We start from the raw sequence: 16,907 nt of genomic DNA on the forward strand, positions 1-16,907 counted from the left end.
CTCTACAACTATTAGTCCACTCTTTTCCTCAATAATATCGATGACAATGAGGGGCACTTGGGTGGTGCAGTCGATTAAGTGACCAAATCTTAGACGGCTCAGATGGGATCGACCCCTAAGTCAGGCTCCATGCTCAGTCTGGAGTCTGCCTGAGAGTCTCTCTCTCTCTCTGCCCCTCCTGCTTGTGCTTTCTCTATCTCTAAGATAAATTAATTACTTAAAAATAATAATATTGATGACAATGGAAGCAGTAAGGAGCATTTATTAAGCAGTTACTATGTGCTGGGCACTATTGTAATAAGCATTAACCTAGGGGTTCCTCACTGTAACCCTGTTAGGTGAGAACTATTACCTCCATTTTGCAGAAGATGAAACAGATTGAGATCCAGGGTCATGCTGCTAGGAAACAGGAATTCGAATTTGAACCCCAGCAGTCTGGTTTCAGAGTCTGAGCTCTAATTAAATAGTGCCAGAAACCCTATGATCTTATTTTGCTTGAGCTCATTTGAGCAGATAACCTTGTGTTCTACTTCACAGAGAACATTGAGGCTGTGGGGGCTTAATTCCTCATTTCCTATTCCTGTACAGAACCTAGAGCTCTTACCCACTTGCCCACATCCCAAGGAAAGCAACAGCCTTTTGTCTTCTTGAGGCTCCTCCCTCCACCTGTGCATTCATCTCATCCCCTCCTGTCACGACAAGAATCAAGACCATGTCCAAATGGTTTCTAGCTCCCCTTCTCCCCCACCACATTCTCCTTTGTCTTCCATCTTTATTCCTACAAACATTAGTGTCTTCTGATACTAAGGAAATGCCCCCCAGATCTCTTTCTTTTACCCTATGCCTTGAAGTTTCTTGAAGTAAAGACTGTCAGTCATCTGTGCCTTTAGAAAAGTTGTTCTGGTAAGTAAATTTGCTTTGGATATAGGTTATTTATATAAACTATTAGCTAGACTCTCTAAGAAAAAAAGGAAAGGGCTCAAATAAATAAGAAATAAAAGGGAGGAAGTTACAGCTGATACCAAAAAAACACAGCATCGTAAGAGAATGCTGTGAACAATTATAGGTCGGTAAGTTGGACAACCTAGAAGAAATTGATACATTCCTGGAAACCTACGGTCTTCCCAGACTGAATCATGAAGAAATAGAAAACCTGAATAGGCCAAACGAAAGCAAAGAACTTGAATCAGTAACCAAAAACTAAACAAAAAGGCTTCTGCCCAGCAAAGGAAACCATCAACAAAATAGGCACTCTACTAAATGGGAAAATGTATTCGCAAATCATATTATCTGATAAGGGGTTAATATCCAGAATTACAAAGAATTACAACTCAGTAATAGCAAACAAACAGTCTGATTAAAAAATGATCATGGGACCGAAATGTCATTTTTCCAGAGAAGTCCTACAGATGGCCCACAGCATCTGAAAAGATGCTCATCATCACTCATTATTGGAAAGTACAGATCAAAACCACAGTGAAATATCCCATCACACCTATCAGAATGGCTGTTGTCAAAAACACCATGACAGCCCTTAGGGAGCATGTGGAAGGGGAACCATCGTGCTCTGTTGATGAGACTGCAAACTGGTACAGCCACTGTGGAAAACAGTATTCAGGTTCCTCAAAAAAGTAAAAAACAGAGCTACCATATAATCCAGCAATTCCACTTCTGGGTATTTACCCAAAGGAAATGAAAACACTAATTCGAAAAGATAAACATACCCCTTTGGTCATTGCAGTTATTCACAATAGCCAAGACAGGAGCGCCCACAGTGTCCATTGATGGATGAATGGAATATCCAGTGGAATATTAATCATCTATGAAAAATGAACTCTTGTCATTTGTGACCACATGGATGGACCTTAAGCGTATGCTAAGTGAAATAATTCAGAGAAAGACAAACACTGTAGGACTTTACTTTTTTTTTTTTAAGATTTTATTTATTTACTTGAGAGAGAGACAGTGAGAGAGAGCATGAGCGAGGAGAAGGTCAGAGGGAGAAGCAGACTCCCCATGGAGCTGGGAGCCCGATGCGGGACTCGATCCCGGGACTCCAGGATCATGACCTGAGCCGAAGGCAGTTGTCCAACCAACTGAGCCACCCAGGCGTCCCTGTAGGACTTTACTTTTATGTGGAATTCAAAAAACAACACAAAACTCATAGAGGCAGAGAACAGATCGGTGGTTGCTGGTGAAGGGGGCAAAATGGGAGATGGGAGATGAAATACAAACTCTAGTCATAAAATTGGTAAGTCATGGGGATATATTGTACAGCATGGTGACTATAGTTAGTAGTATTGTATTGCATATTATGTAACTTTGTATGCTGACAGGATACTAGATTTATTGTGATCTCTTCGCAATACATACACCTACCCAATTCTGTTGTATACCTGAAACTGTGTTCTGTGTCAGTTACAGACCTCAGTAAAGTACATACATTTTCATTTTACATATGCCAGTTTTCATTGCTGTTACAAAATCTCCTTAAAGTAAAATCTAAGTAATTACTTTTTAATTTAGATTTTAGTGTATTGTTTTAAAGATAAATAGCTGTTTTGAGCTTTAAAAAGAAGATTATTTAACACAAGGGAACTATTGGTCCTCCTCAGGTCTCTGCTGGTCAGAACATTCCTATTGTGTTTTATTCTGGGTGTACAATTTAAACAGTACAGACAGCAAGTTGCATGTTCCTAGGGGTGGTGGCGAAGGGATTTTAAATGACGCCACATGGAAGGGTGCCCAGCTGGCTCTGTCAGGAGAGCATCTGACTCTTGATCTTGGGGTTGTGAGCTTGAGCCCCATGCTGGGCATAGGGATTACTTAAAATAAAAATAAATAAACCATGCCATATGGTGGGAGCAGTGGAAGGAAATTAGACTGTTTAGCTTACACAGGGAAAGGGAAGACCTGGGGTGGGGGGCAATATAGCTGCCTCAAGTTTGTGAAAAACTTGCACGTAGGAGAAGTATTAACCTTCTACCATATATCCCCAAAGCCTGTAGCAGAGATCTGTAGGTGAAAACTACAAGGAAGAGGATTTTTTTTAAATAACAAAGTTGAGAATAAAGACTGGTCTGCCTCGAGAGAGGTAGTATTTTATCACTAGAAGGGCTGTCGGAATGGTCACAGGATGAATGGTTTTCAGGGAAATTTAAAAGGAAGACCTGTTATTGATTATAGAGCCTTTAAAGTCAGTTCTCACCTTACACTCTAGAGAGTTCGATCCTTCAGCCTGATGTGTTCAACCCAGGCTGTGTGGTAGAATCGCTTGGAGAGTTGTAAAGGAGAAATACTGATGTTCAGATCCTATCTCAGTCTGTTAAATTGGAATGTTTGGGTCATGGCCTGGGCACTGATATTTTTTTTTTAAAAAGCTCTCTGGTTGGTTCTGATGTACAGCCGAGTCTGAGAACCTCTGCTACAGCTGAATCAAGCTGAATTGAATAAAATGGCATGGGTTAGTATTTTTACCTAGAATAACTACGACTACAGTGTTTGAGTTGTGCGAAGGTCAGTGTAATGTAAATGCCATCACATATTGTTGTATTTATGCCTTATTCAAATTCATATGTCTTAGAACATATTCCATTACAGAAACAAAACAATTTCTGAAGAACCACAGTAGGAGGTTGCCCAGTGTGAAGGATTTTAGCTGTAGCTGTTCTCTTAAATTGTAGGCGTGTGCGTGCCCCCAGAGAGAAATTGCCTATAGCAGTTCATCAATAAATGGATGAGGTGATTATTGGTCTCCATAGAATAACGAATTGGGTATTATAAATCTGAAATTAGTGCATTCCCTTTTTTATAAGTTCACCTGGGAGCCTTTCGTTTGGATACAGACCTGGGTCCGTGTTGTCGTGTGCTCGTGAAGTGGGGAGCAGTCTTGCAGAAATACAGAGAAGCACTTGACAGTGGGTGTTTACTTCTCCCAGAGCTGCTCACAGACAGTATGTTCATTGCCACTACAGAAGTGCCAAGTGTTTTTTCAAATCATTAAGTTTTGTTATGCTTGTTAAAAAAAAAACACACATGAGAACTATTCTCCTGAAGTAGTTTTCTGCTTGTTTAATTTATATTCCCTTCTGTTTAATCTTCTCTTTGAAGCTATTGGTGTCAGTAACCAGAGGGAAACCACTGTAGTCTGGGACAAGTTAACCGGAGAGCCTCTCTACAATGCTGTGGGTAAGCTGTTGTTCATGGATGTCAAATGCAAGGCCTTTCTCCACTTGTAAGCACTGTTCCCCTGAAATGTGTGGCTGAGAAAGCATGCAGCCGTGTTTCCTATAGTCGGATAGGATGACCAGAATAGTCCTCTAAGAAATGAGTTGTTCTCTTATTTGCCACTGTCAGGTATTTATTGACATCTTGAATCACATCTTTCTCCTTTTCCTGATTGTTCGTATTATACAAATGGTTCAGCATTGCCACAAATGTTTTATAGTCCCTGCTGTTTCTGACGCCTAAAAGAGATCATGCCTCCTCCCCTGAAAATCAAAATTACACATGTTCACAGTCATCTCTCTGTGAGGTACTTGTGTACCTGTTCTTCCCGTCTAGTAATTGGAATTGACTCATCTGAGGTTATGAAAATAAAATGTCTACATTTTAGCTCCTTCTGCTACACATCAGGCTATTTCAGCAGGGGTTCAAGAACTCAAAATTGCAAATAACACCAACATTAGGTATCATATCTTACTTAAATGTGAATGACCATGAGTATAATGTAGCATACTCTTGCATGTGACATTTGGGTGGTAAATGACACTGTCAGTTGCTAAAAGGAGAAGTTTGTTGTAAATATACTGTCACTGAAATGGATCATTCTGTTCACAAATAGCAAAACAAAAGTTTTTGTCAATAAAATACCAGGTTGTGAGGTAGGTAATGGAAGCAGAAGCAGAGATGGGATGATTTCTAGAGTGACCTGTTTTTACTTGATAGTTATCTGAGTAGTATAGTTACTTTAGTATTGATTGGGAGAAAGTGATATTCAAGCAGAAAATACACTAAAATGGTGCCTTGTAAGAACAGCATGAAACCTTTAGAAAAAACCTTTATAAAAAATTAAGGTATTTAATGTTACTGTGTTATCAGAGACCATTTAGTTTGTCTTCTCTACTTGGTATAAAAAAATTAGAGGCTCAGAAATGTCAAAGAATTGCAACCATAGGTCTGTTACACAAAAGTACATGTTTTAAATCTTTATTTTGTTTTCATTCTCATGAGCAAATCATGTTGAATACAAGCAAAGCAGGACATGACAATTTTCATGACTGATACCCAGGGGGTACCCTTTCACGGATCACTATTTGCCAACTTCTTGAACTAGTTAGGGTTTTACTCCCCCCCCCCCTTAGAGAAAAGGAAGGACCTTCTCAAAGGAACCAGAAAGTTCCTGTTAAACTCTAACTTTGAATTGTAAAAATGCAACTTTGGACTTTGAGTTGTCATTTTAAAATAATGCAACTAGGTTAGTTGAAGTTATACTTAAAAGATTTAAGTAAAACTTTTATCAGAAATACTTTCTTTTCTGATGTGCTTCTGTACTCGTTTCCTTTTCTTCTACCATTGTCCCTTTGTGCCCCATCCTATGTGCTTTTCAGTACTAATTCCTACTGCATCTGTAGAATGTGAAGAACCTTTTTTCAATTTTGAGCCAGGCTCTTGTCTGAGAACTTAGGTGTTTGGTGCTATACTGGGTGTGTTATAGAGGGTATGAGTTATTGGCCGGTTTTATAAACATTTTGTAACCTAGTTTTGGTAAGAGACTAACACAAAATTAGGGAATCATTGATAAACTATGCTGCTAAAATGAATAGGAATTAGAAGAAGTGCATGTTAGTATGGATTTTGAATTTGGACATACCGTTGGGGGAGCTTGAACTCCGTCCTAGACCTTGAAGAATGTGTTGGATTACATTAGGAAAAATGAAAAATGAAAGCTAGCATGAACAAGTTATGAAAGTGAAAACATCTAAACATACCTCACCAGAGTCAAGAGACTGATCTGATTTGCAGATAGGATGACTTATTTATTAGTTTTAATAGAACTAACGGTGATGATAATGCTCAGTAAGTCCTAACATTACTGTGTACTACACATTGTGCTAAACACTTTGCCCATATTATTTAATCTCAGTGATCCCAAAGCAGGTTTTACATGCCTTTTCTTACAAATGAATTATGGGGGAAACAGCTACATAACTTGTCCATTGCCATATAGCTGTAAGTAGAGGTAAAGCCACAGTTTGAACATAACTCTCCAACCCTCAAGCCTGTGTTCTCATTTGGTTAGAAAGGGGTTGGTGAGGATATGGAGGGCACTGAAAACCATACACTGGGTAACATGGGACAAAATGAGTAATAAAGGAAAGTTACCTTCTCATATGGTGGAATGGGCTATTTCAAATGCTCCTCTCGAGAACAGCTCGAGAAGTTGTACAAAACAAAATAAAACTGTCTGAGGGACTGGAAGGCTCCCAAGGCAGTGAGGAATTATGGGACCAAAGTCCAGGAGAGAGGGAAAGCCCAGAGAGATAAGCCTGGCATTTGTTGCTGCTTATTCCTTAGAAATACTTGTAGATTCTTAGAGCGGTATCTGAGGCTAAGTAGCGTTTTCATAGGTTCATGGAAATAGGGAGGCAAAAGGTAGGCTGGCAGGAATAGAGATAAATGTGGGCAAAATCTTGCAACTGTGAAGGGCCACCCCTTGAAGTAAGTAAAGTAGGAATATACTACCCATCACAGTACTTAGAGCCCAGATTCAAGTAAGTTAAAGCACTGAGTGGATTATGGTGATCTAAGATTGCTAATGGGCTTAGCCTAACTTCCTTTCAGAAACAAAAATGAACCCTTCCTGGAGGAAAATTATCTCTCCAATTTTTCATATATGATTTCTAGTTTTCTATAAAAAATAATTAAGCATACAAAACAAGACACGGCTAAAAACCAACAGAAACAAATAACCTTAGAAACCAACCCATAAGAAATCCTGATATTAGAGTTACCAGTCTTTAATCATAATCAACATGTTCAAGGAATCCCTTGACAGGATTGATGATCTTAGCCAAGAGATGGAAAATTAAAAACAAATTCTGGAACTGTATTAAAACTCAGTTGATGAGTTTTACATCAGATTAGACACAGTTGAAGATGAATTAATTGACTTGGAAGAGAGATCAGAAGTAAATATCCAGACTAGAGCACAGGGAGACAAAGGTTTAGAAAACCGAAAAGAATCTGGGAGAAAGATGGGGTAAGGTGAGGCGGTCTAACATACTTGTAATTGGAGTCCCAAGAGAAGAGGAGAGAGAAACGGTAAGGTTTTTCAAAACTGATGAAAGAAACAGATTCAGGAAGCACTGTGATTCCCAGGCAAGATAAATAACACAGAAAGTTATATGTAAACATATGCGGAGACCTGAAGATAAAAAGAAAAACTATGTAGCCAGAGGTTATGACCTTCAGGAGAACCCACTTTCAGGAGAATCGACTTTCAGTTGATTTTTCAATGGTAGCCAAGTAAGTCTGAATACCGTAGAATGAAATCTCTAAAGTGCTAAATGAACATAACTTCATCTAGGATTTTGTACCCATGAAAATTAAGGTGAAATACAAAAGCAAAGACAAAAACTGCTAATTTGGTGGCATAAAACAGTAACATCTTAGGAGGCTCAAAATTTATTAAGAATTAAAAGACATGGCAACAGTTGTACATGAAAGGAACTTGGGGTAGATGAGTCTATAAACTGTTTTTGAGGTCCTTGTATTGTCAAGGATGCATGTTGTAATCTCCAGGGTAAGCAATGAAGAGTAAAATAATGTATAATTAGCAAGTTGATAGCGGAGGAATATTGAATGATTTTTTTAAAAAAGGCAGGAAAGGAAAGAAAAAGGAATGTGAAACAGGAAGGAAGGAAGGAAAAATAGAAGGCATTTAAATCCAAATAAGTAAGTAAGTACATTAAAAAGGACTAGATTCGTTTCTCGTAAAAATCTGGCAAAAGCGTTGGGACTGGTAATCAGTGGATGGGATTAGTGCCAAGACAGTAGAGAGAAGGCAAACTGGAAATACCTTTCTGAGGGAAGTCACAACCTGTATGTTAGTAAATCAGACGGGGCATAAAGATAAGGGGTGGCGAGGGGTGGTGGGGGGCAGGGCTGCAAGATTTTTAGCCTCAGAGAGCAGACGGAAATTAAGATTTAATGGCTGTCAGCCTGGGAGAAAACTGGCTGGCTTCTTTGAACAAGGTGAATATTAGACTTGTAATCAAAGCTCATTACTGAGAAATTAGGTTGGTGGCTCTTGGATAAGAGATTGTTCAAATGTAGATGGAGACTTAAAGTCATTACCAGAGAGGTGAAAGTCTCATTTTATTACAGATGACATCACTGTAGGAATGAAGGTAAATGACTCAACAAAAGTTCAAGTGCCCTTCTGTGTACATAAAGGTTCTGTGATAAGCCCTACTAGGCAGCTGGTGATGAACTGGGCAGTCACCATGCTTGCCTTTGAGACTCATGGCTCAGGAGAGGAATCTAGAAGTGAGAAGGGAAAGCGAATAGAAAAGGAGCAGAAGGAAGGAGTAATGAGCTGAGAAGGGGAGCCACTAAATTATGACAAGGATAGATTCTGCCTCCCATTTCATGTCACCCAGGGAAACGCTCTGGTGTAATATCTCCATGCAAGTCTCAGTTGAGAATATCAACATTAAATCTACAGCAGCTTTCTCTTAACACAGGGTGGGATTGGTAGAAACAGAATCAGATTGTCACCTATCTTTGTCTTTGAGCTTCGTCTTTGTTTATACCACAGTCTGTGGGTTTGATTCTCTCTCTCTCTCTCTCTCTCTCTCTCTCCCCCCCCCTCCCCTATACCTTTCTCTTATAAATCTTTCACTCTAGGCCTGTCCTCTTCATCTCTCTTTACTTAATTATGTAACCTACGAGCAGTGTTTGTTATAGACAAGCCAACAAGAGAAGCAGTCTACACTTCTTTTTCTTAAAAATTGCATTTTTTATGTGGCCTGGTTTATGGTCCAGAGGTCCTTAATAAGCCATCGGCTTACTCACCCCCCAGTACCTGTCCTATCAGTGGACCTGAAATACATTTGATGAAGAAGCTGAAAGCTGAGAAAGGCTGTGTTTTTCTTGTTTGCAATAAAGGTGTATGTGTTTACTGATGTCTTTTGTAACAGATACAGTGACAGGCACAGAAAAAAAGCTTAAAAAATCAGTCCATGGAGGCACAGATGGCCTGTTTCATACAGTTTGAGAATGTATGTGTTAATTGTGAGGTAGACATTGGTGTCGTACCTGAAATGAGCAGTGTCACTGGGCATCACTGCTTTGCAGTTGCTGGGCCATGATGTAGCCATTGACTCCAATGGGCCGCCCGGCTGGATTGCAGGACCATTGTGGCCCTTGTGTCCTTCGGCTTCTCTCCTCTGTCTTCACTCATCCTTGCCCCTGTGGTGCTTTTCTCTCTCCCTCTTAGTGTTCCCTTCATCAGTATTCTTTTCCAAGGACTACCCTCTACCCCAACCCCTGCCATTTTTCCAAGCCTTTTTCTTCCAAAACCAACTTAAAAAAAAAAGATTTTATTTATTTATTTGACAGAGGGAGACACAGTGAGAGAGGGAACACAAAGAAGGGGAGTAGGGGAGAGAGAAGCAGGCTTCCCACTAGGCAGGGACCCCAATGTGGGGCTCAGTCCCAGGACCCAGGGATCATGACCTGAGCCCAGGGCAGACACTTAATGACTGGGCCAGCCAGACACCCCCAAAACCAGCTTTTATTAGTGGTCTGCATACCTTGCTGGGTTTACAAATACACTGCAAATGAAATTGAGCACAACTACAATGGCACAGCCAAGCCCAGAACCACTGAAGTGGGGGGAATGGCTTGAATCAGTGACGTTTAATATCTTCTTGTGCATATTTCACTGATGCTACCAGTGAAATATTCTGCCCTAATGAGAATGGCACAACTGTTTCCCTCCTCCTTGGACAGATGTTGTCATTCTCTGTTACAGTGGATAGGTGTGCATGGCACCATCCAGTAGCTTTCTATAGAGCACAGCTCATACTTTAATATCAAAGTATTATTCATATTAAAGACTTACATCCAGGGAGGCAAGAGCCACTGATTTAAGACCTTTAGTATATGAAAGAAAATCACTGACAAAAATCATTGGTCTCCGATCCATTTTTCTTTAGTTAAATGGTACGGCAAACATTTCTTTCCTAAGATGTTGGATTTAAAGTCTCCTGTGGCTCAGCCGGTGAACATGTGACTCTTTATCTTGGGATTGTAATTTTGAGCCCCACATTGGGTATAGAGATTACTTCAAATAAAATCTTCAAAAAAATAAAAATAGGGGTGGCTGCATGGGCCCATTTTGTTGAGCATCAGACTCTTGATTTCGACTCATTTCATGATCTCAGGATCATGGGATCAAGCCCCATGTTGGGCTCTGCACTCAGCACAGCCCCGCTTGTCCCCGCCCCTCCAATAAATAAATAAAATCTTTAAAAAAAAAATCAAGTTCCTTATGACATACAACTGTTCATGCAGTTATAAACATGGATCATCCTCTTTGCCTTTGTTACTTTTTATGTACTGGTTCACCCTGGGCCAGTGATTAAACCTGTGTAATCATTTGTCAAGCACTGAAGGACCTTGAGCTCAATTTTTTTAACCTTTTCTGGGATTGGTTTATATTTCAGAGGATCAGCATGAAAGAAAACCCTAAATGACAAGCTACCTAAAACTTGGAAGCACACTTGTTTTAAACAACAAAAGCGTAGTTTTGTTTTTATTATTTTGCTTTGGAAAGGAGCAGATGTTTTTATTTTTGTAAGATCTAGAATATTCAGCTTGGTCAAGATATACTTAATTTCTCCTTATTTCAAGTTGTTTATTACCAGTCTTTGAATGTCTTACATTTCCTTCAGTCTGCGGTTAAAAAGAAATCTGTGTATTTTGCAATTAATGAATTCTTCAACTCTGGCCAATTTAAAAAGAAACTGGATTTGGTTTCAACTCAGAGGTTTCCAATCTTTGCTATTTCTTTATATTCCATTTAAGACTTTGAATTCATTCTGGCTTACCTGCATGGTAGGGGTTTCATGCTGGATTCAGACTCTGGGTTCAAATCCTGGCTTTTCCACTTACTACCATTCTGTGCCTGTTCCCTCGACAGTTAAAATGGAGACAATTTAACAATTTAAGTGTGGACCTCTTAGACATGAATTAAAAATGAGTGAGTTACTACATGTAGAGTATTTACAGTGCCTAGCAGATGAGAAGGTTTCAGTAAGTGGTAGCCATGGCTACTGTTCTGAATTGGCTGCTGGTCTTTTTAATCCAGAAATGCCAAATGGAATCATTGACTTACCCATGACAGGTGTTCTTGGGAAAAATGCAGAGTTTACCTGGGTCGCACACACTTGAGTGAGTCATTGGTATGTTGCCATATATACACCTAAGAGCTGAAATAGTTTTTAGTCCCCCCCTTGTGGCGAATATATGTTTTAAATCACCTCCCTTCCTTACACTCCATTTTTCTTTTGGCCACTTGAGATTTCTGAAGATGTCATCAGGAGAGGGACAGTCATCAATTATAGTCTCTTGTCCTTTGCAAGTGATCTCTTACCCAGCTTAATTAATAGTTTAACTTTTGGCAAGTGATAACACAAAGCAGTTAAATCTGGTTGACTATTATGCTGTCTCTGAGGGGAAAGCGAGCTGATAACACGTGGTGGAACTGTCAGCAGTTCTTGCTTAGGGTGTGCCCCTTAACCTGGGGCCTCAGGGCAACTCCCTCCTCGTCCTCCCTGTAGCTCCTCCTCACAGGCAGTCCTCCAGAGGAGATTTCGCTATTTGCCCTCGCTTCCAGTCCATTGAAAATAATTCTGATTATTTCTGGTCGATTTTAAATTTTTTTCTTAGGTACTTTTCCCTTTAATTGTTCTGACTAATCAGAACTGATACAAATTTCTGAATATTCTCAAAGTCCATTCTTCCCACCAAATTGACCCTGGTCCGTGGATGTTGAGGTGACTGCATTTCTCTTCACTCTTAAAACTTTGTTTCTCAGACTAGACCAAATCTAATGGATCTGTATTGGATGGGACTTTAACACAATTGAGAGTTTATCACATCCTCCAAGTGGGTTTTTTGAACCATTTAAAATGGTTTTTTTTAAAGATTTTATTTATTTATTTGACAGAGAGATCACACGTAAGCAGAGAAGCAGGCAGGGGGCAGGGTATGTGTGTGGGGGGAAGCAGGCTCCCCGCTGAGCAGGGAGCCCCCCCATGTGGGACTCGATCCCAGGACCCTGAGATCATGACCTGAGCTGAAGGCAGAGGCTTAACCCACGGAGCCACCCAGGTGCCCTGGTTGGAACCATATAAATCTGATCGACTGGGTCTAAATAAGGGACATGCCTTATGAAAGTAGGCTGTCTAGTGTTCGGGACTCCCTAGCATTGGTTTTCCTTACTTTTTCCCCCAAATTACTCTGGAACTTACCAGTTCCCTGCTCCCTTGGGACATGCTTCTCCTGTTTGTGGCGGTGGGCTTCACCTCCTGCCACCCTTATCAGGAAAACACTTTCTTGGGGCCATGCCTTCCCAGAGCAGCCTTCTCCCATCTTCTGTAAATCGCCCCAACAGACCGTGGCGCGCCCCTGGGTGCCCCTAGCCCAGGCAGTCTGGCTTGCTGCAGCACACAGCCGTTCCCCATCTCGGGCTGGGCGAGCACTCAGTAACCCGCTGAGCCGCTTTGCTAGCCAGGGTGCAGCTCTGCGCCGAGGTAGGCCGAGGTAGGGATGAGTCATCCAGAAGTGGAAGCCCGTATTCTGTACCTGCTCTTTGTCCACGCGGACGAAGTCGACCGAACCAGAGACTGACGTCAGGCCTGCCTTCGTGTCCCATCCACTCCCTGCCTCTTCCTCTGCTTTTTCTATGCTCACACGCGTAGAAAATGCTCATTCTGAGGAACTTGCCCACGTGGTCTGCCATTTTCCCAGTGGTCGACGACAGAACACAGACCTTGAATCTGGCCACCTCTAGCATGAATTGCCATTATTTCTCCTAATGCTCCAGCCGCTCCAGTTTCTCCCGGCCCTTCCGACCCAGTTGCCGTTGTTCGCTCTGGCTCTTCGGTTCCGGCTGCTGGCACTTCCTCAGGTATTGGTGCTCCGGCTTCTGCTCACTCCCCGGCCTCCCGACTCAGACGTGCTGGGGGAGATTGACCACCACTGCTGGATGCGGATCTGGCGCTTCTTTTGATTGTTCTCAGAAATTATCTACACAAGGGGCTTGGTCGTCCAGCTTGGGGTCTTCTCTTTAGCTTTTGGTCTCTCTTCCTGCAAATCTAATTCTGCCATCTTAGCTTCTTTAATGAGTTTTCTAATTGTTTTGTTCTTAATTCAATTAATTTTGAGCATTCGTGAATTGTTTGGTAGTATATCCACCACTGACCATTTTTCTCCTTGGCAGTCGTACTAATTCGTTCCATGTATTCTAATTGCCTTAAACTCTTGGGCTGTAAAAACAAAGTGAATCTGCCAGCCTTCTGTGATCACGGAGTAATGGCAGGAGAGGGACAACGGAGACCATCTAGTTCAACTGCCTTATTTTATTATATTCAGGAAATCTAAGCCACAAGGGGTCAAATAGACTTGCTTGAGTCACGTAGCTTGTTGGTGGCAAAATCAGAAGACCTAGAACTTGGCTCTCCTGATCTGACGTCCAGTGTCTTGACTCATTTTGGTGAGGGGTTGATTCTATGGATTCTGCTGTGGATACTTGCAAGCTCTCAAGTGAGGAGTAAAGTGCCCAGTTACGTAAGTGGGCTTTGTCCAGGAGCAGTTAAGTCCCAGAGCCACTGAGACTTGAGAGCCATCTGGTCACCAGTTTGTCTGTCACTTGGTTTTTAAAGAAATGACTGGAACAAACTGCATATCCTAAAGTTCATGCCCTAGAAAAGAGCGTCTCAAGTTCTAGTATATAATACTGAATAACCTGGGATGCTTATAGCAGAAGTAGAAAGACTCAAGCCTTCCTTGCCTAGACCTGCAGCTGGAATTGTGCAAGGTAGGGCTTGGAATGTGTGATTTCAAATTTTTCCAGGGGTTTCTGGTGTGCTTTTTGGGTAAGGGTCGCTGCTGTGGAGTCTGAACAGTGCTGCTTAAAAGATGGGCACCTGTTTAAAAGGTGTGTTTCTGGGCTCCCTCCCTGGACCTGCTTTTCTAGAATTTCAGGGAATGGGTCCATCTTGAAGCTCCTTAGTGATTATTTACATTAAGATACAGAAAAGTCCTGATCTAGGAGGCTTTGAGTCATTAAACAGCCCAGAACAATGACTTTCAGGTCCTTTGTTCATGTTCCTTCATGAGGAACATATTTTACATCATGATTCATCAAATTCATATAACTAAAAAGTTTCACATACTTACAGAGTTCAGCAGACTCTGTTATTTTCCATTCTAATGCATCCTATTTTAAGAGTAGGTAGTCAAAACACACCCAGTTGATTTTTAACCCCCAGCTTGTTGTTGCTCGAAACATGGAGAATTGAGATGTGTTTGTTAATTCTGTCACAGACTCAAAACTTCTCTGTTGAATTCCTGTCCTCTTCCCGATTACTTCTGTTAACATCTGCTGGGGTTGCCTGTGAGGAAAGTCTACTTTTGTTGCAGTCACGCCATATGGCCCCTCTGTGAAAAGCAGACTGCCTTGGTGCCCTTGACAGGGGAGTTCTTGCCAACTCCATGCAGCTGCTGCTAATGGCTCACATCAGTCACAGCGCAAGTAATAGAAAACACAACCCTAATTAAGTAAAGTGAAAAATGTTTTAAAAAGTAATTCTTTTGTTCACGGAATCAGTAGTGAAACAGTAGCTTAGTTCAGATGCTGTTTGATTCTAGACTTGGACCATATGACCTGAATTCCCTGCAAGTCTTCTGGGATGGCTTCCGATGGAGCCCGTTCAGCTCTCTCGTCGTGGGGGCGGCAGGCCCAGCCACACACTGCCTAGTGGTGCTGAGGAGAGGGGCTCCCGAAGATGGAGCACAAATCTCTGTAGGGCTGCTTCGACCACACACTGTCCACCAAACCAGTTACTGGGATGGGGACATGTGTGGTCCTGGAGCTGGGGGTAGGGTCGAATCTGTGGCAAACCATGTGCCTGAGACTGAGGGAGGGACGATTTCCTGAAGAGAATTTGAGATACTGTTCCCAGGAGTAAGAGGAATACAGGCAGCAAATGCAGATGTGGGAGACAGACCACGGATTCCCCTGGCGTCCCTCTCTGCCGCCTCCTTCCTCAGCTGTGATGAGCCTTTTCTTGCCGCTTCTCACACCTGCAGAAACCACTCTTTTTTTTTTAAGATTTTATTTATTTGAGAGAGATAGAGCATGAATGGGTGGAGAAGGGGGAGGAAGCAGATGGAGAGGGAGAAGTGGACTCCCCACTGAGCAGGGAGCCTGATGTCAGGCCCGATTCCAGGATCCCGGGACCACAGCCCAAGCCAAAGGCAGACGCCCAACCGACTGAGCCACCCAGGTGCCCCAGAAACCCCAGTCTCGGGTCTTGAAGTAGCCACTGTCAAAATAAGCTCAGGCAGCTCTCAGGGGGAATGACAATTTAAGTAATTACAAAGAACTGATTAAAAATCACTACCGAAAAGAACTGTTTTTTACATGAGTAAAAAACATGTAATAGTTGAAACATGAAATAGTCGAAGAGTCAAAAGGGTGAACCAGACTATGTGATTAAGTGGCCAGCATTCACGTGTATAAGTGGGCAAGCCTGTTTTATCTTCCCTGGTGCCCTTTAAATAAACTATGGGCCTGAGACTTTTCAGGAGGCATCTGAGCACAGTCACTGCCTAAAAATACCAACTGACCGCTAATAGATTAAAAGTGATAGAACTTAAGTACAAAACTTAAGTCTGACAAACAGAACTCCGCTGACCTATCGGTTACCTTCCACAGTTGCTTTATGTACTGTGTGATACCTTCTCTTTCTCAGGCCTTCTGTCAGGAAGCAGAAGAGAAATATTTTCACTGGAGGATCAGAAAGTGGAAGCTACTTGCTAGTGTAAATAATGTTGATCTCCCAAAATAGATTTTTTATGACCCAGCATGGAGCAAGAATGGCGACCTTTAAATAATTCTTTGAACAATTCTGGCTTCTAGCCTGCTTTTGAAATGGAGGAGTGTGATGTACGGAAGCATTTCATACATGGGAGACTGAATCTTACTTTTTCCTTCAATAAATAGTACCAGGTTCTGTGCTTTGTCACACATTGCTCCCAAGTTCTATAAGGCACCTGCTTTTACCTAGTACAGTGATCCTGACCTGTGTGTGACGCCCCTGGCAACTGGCCTGTGGAGCATGGAGATTTTCTCTGTACTCATGTATTCTTAGAAACTTCTTATCCAAAACATTTTTTTCATGGTTTTTTTTTTTCCTATAAAAACAATACCAAATGAGTGCCCTCAGGTTTGTATTGTTCTCCTAACTTGGTCTGTAATTTGGCATAAAAGCTTTAAATTCTTCCTCATAAATTTATTCTTTTTTCTAACAATATGCCCATTCATTTCTAATTTTCTAATTTCAATCCTTTGAAAGCTCAGCATTTTAATTGCTTATGGAAACTAATCAGTCTCCTGTCCCTGACAGTGATTTCAGTAAGATATGATTTTTTAAATGAAGTTTTTCATATATGTTGTTATATTTTGGTCTTTAGTGTGGCTTGACCTAAGAACCCAGTCTACCGTTGAGAATCTTAGTAAAAGAATTCCAGGAAATAATAACTTTGTCAAGGTAAGAGATCTCTTCAGAAGTATACTATAAGAATGCTTGTTTTTAAAAAAGAGTTAGAAA

At 41.3% G+C, this 16,907-nt stretch overlaps 1 protein-coding gene across 5 annotated transcripts in view; it reads left to right on the forward strand.

Annotated features, from left to right (window-relative positions):
* The window catches only part of GK (glycerol kinase), a 77,431-nt gene that overhangs the window by 20,533 nt on the left and 39,991 nt on the right, over positions 1-16,907 (forward strand). For 3 of the 5 annotated variants that reach the window (XM_032330315.1, XM_032330318.1, XM_032330316.1), the window contains exons 4-6: positions 4,111-4,188; positions 13,118-13,201; positions 16,771-16,847. In XM_032330315.1, coding sequence (XP_032186206.1) covers positions 4,111-4,188; positions 13,118-13,201; positions 16,771-16,847 — 239 coding nt within the window. The remainder of the gene's footprint in view (positions 1-4,110; positions 4,189-13,117; positions 13,202-16,770; positions 16,848-16,907) is intronic. The other 2 variants (XM_032330317.1, XM_032330319.1) reach the window with 1 other exon arrangement.

This window comes from Mustela erminea, chromosome X (genome assembly GCF_009829155.1).
Source record: "Mustela erminea isolate mMusErm1 chromosome X, mMusErm1.Pri, whole genome shotgun sequence".
Classification (NCBI taxonomy): Eukaryota; Metazoa; Chordata; class Mammalia; order Carnivora; family Mustelidae; genus Mustela; species Mustela erminea.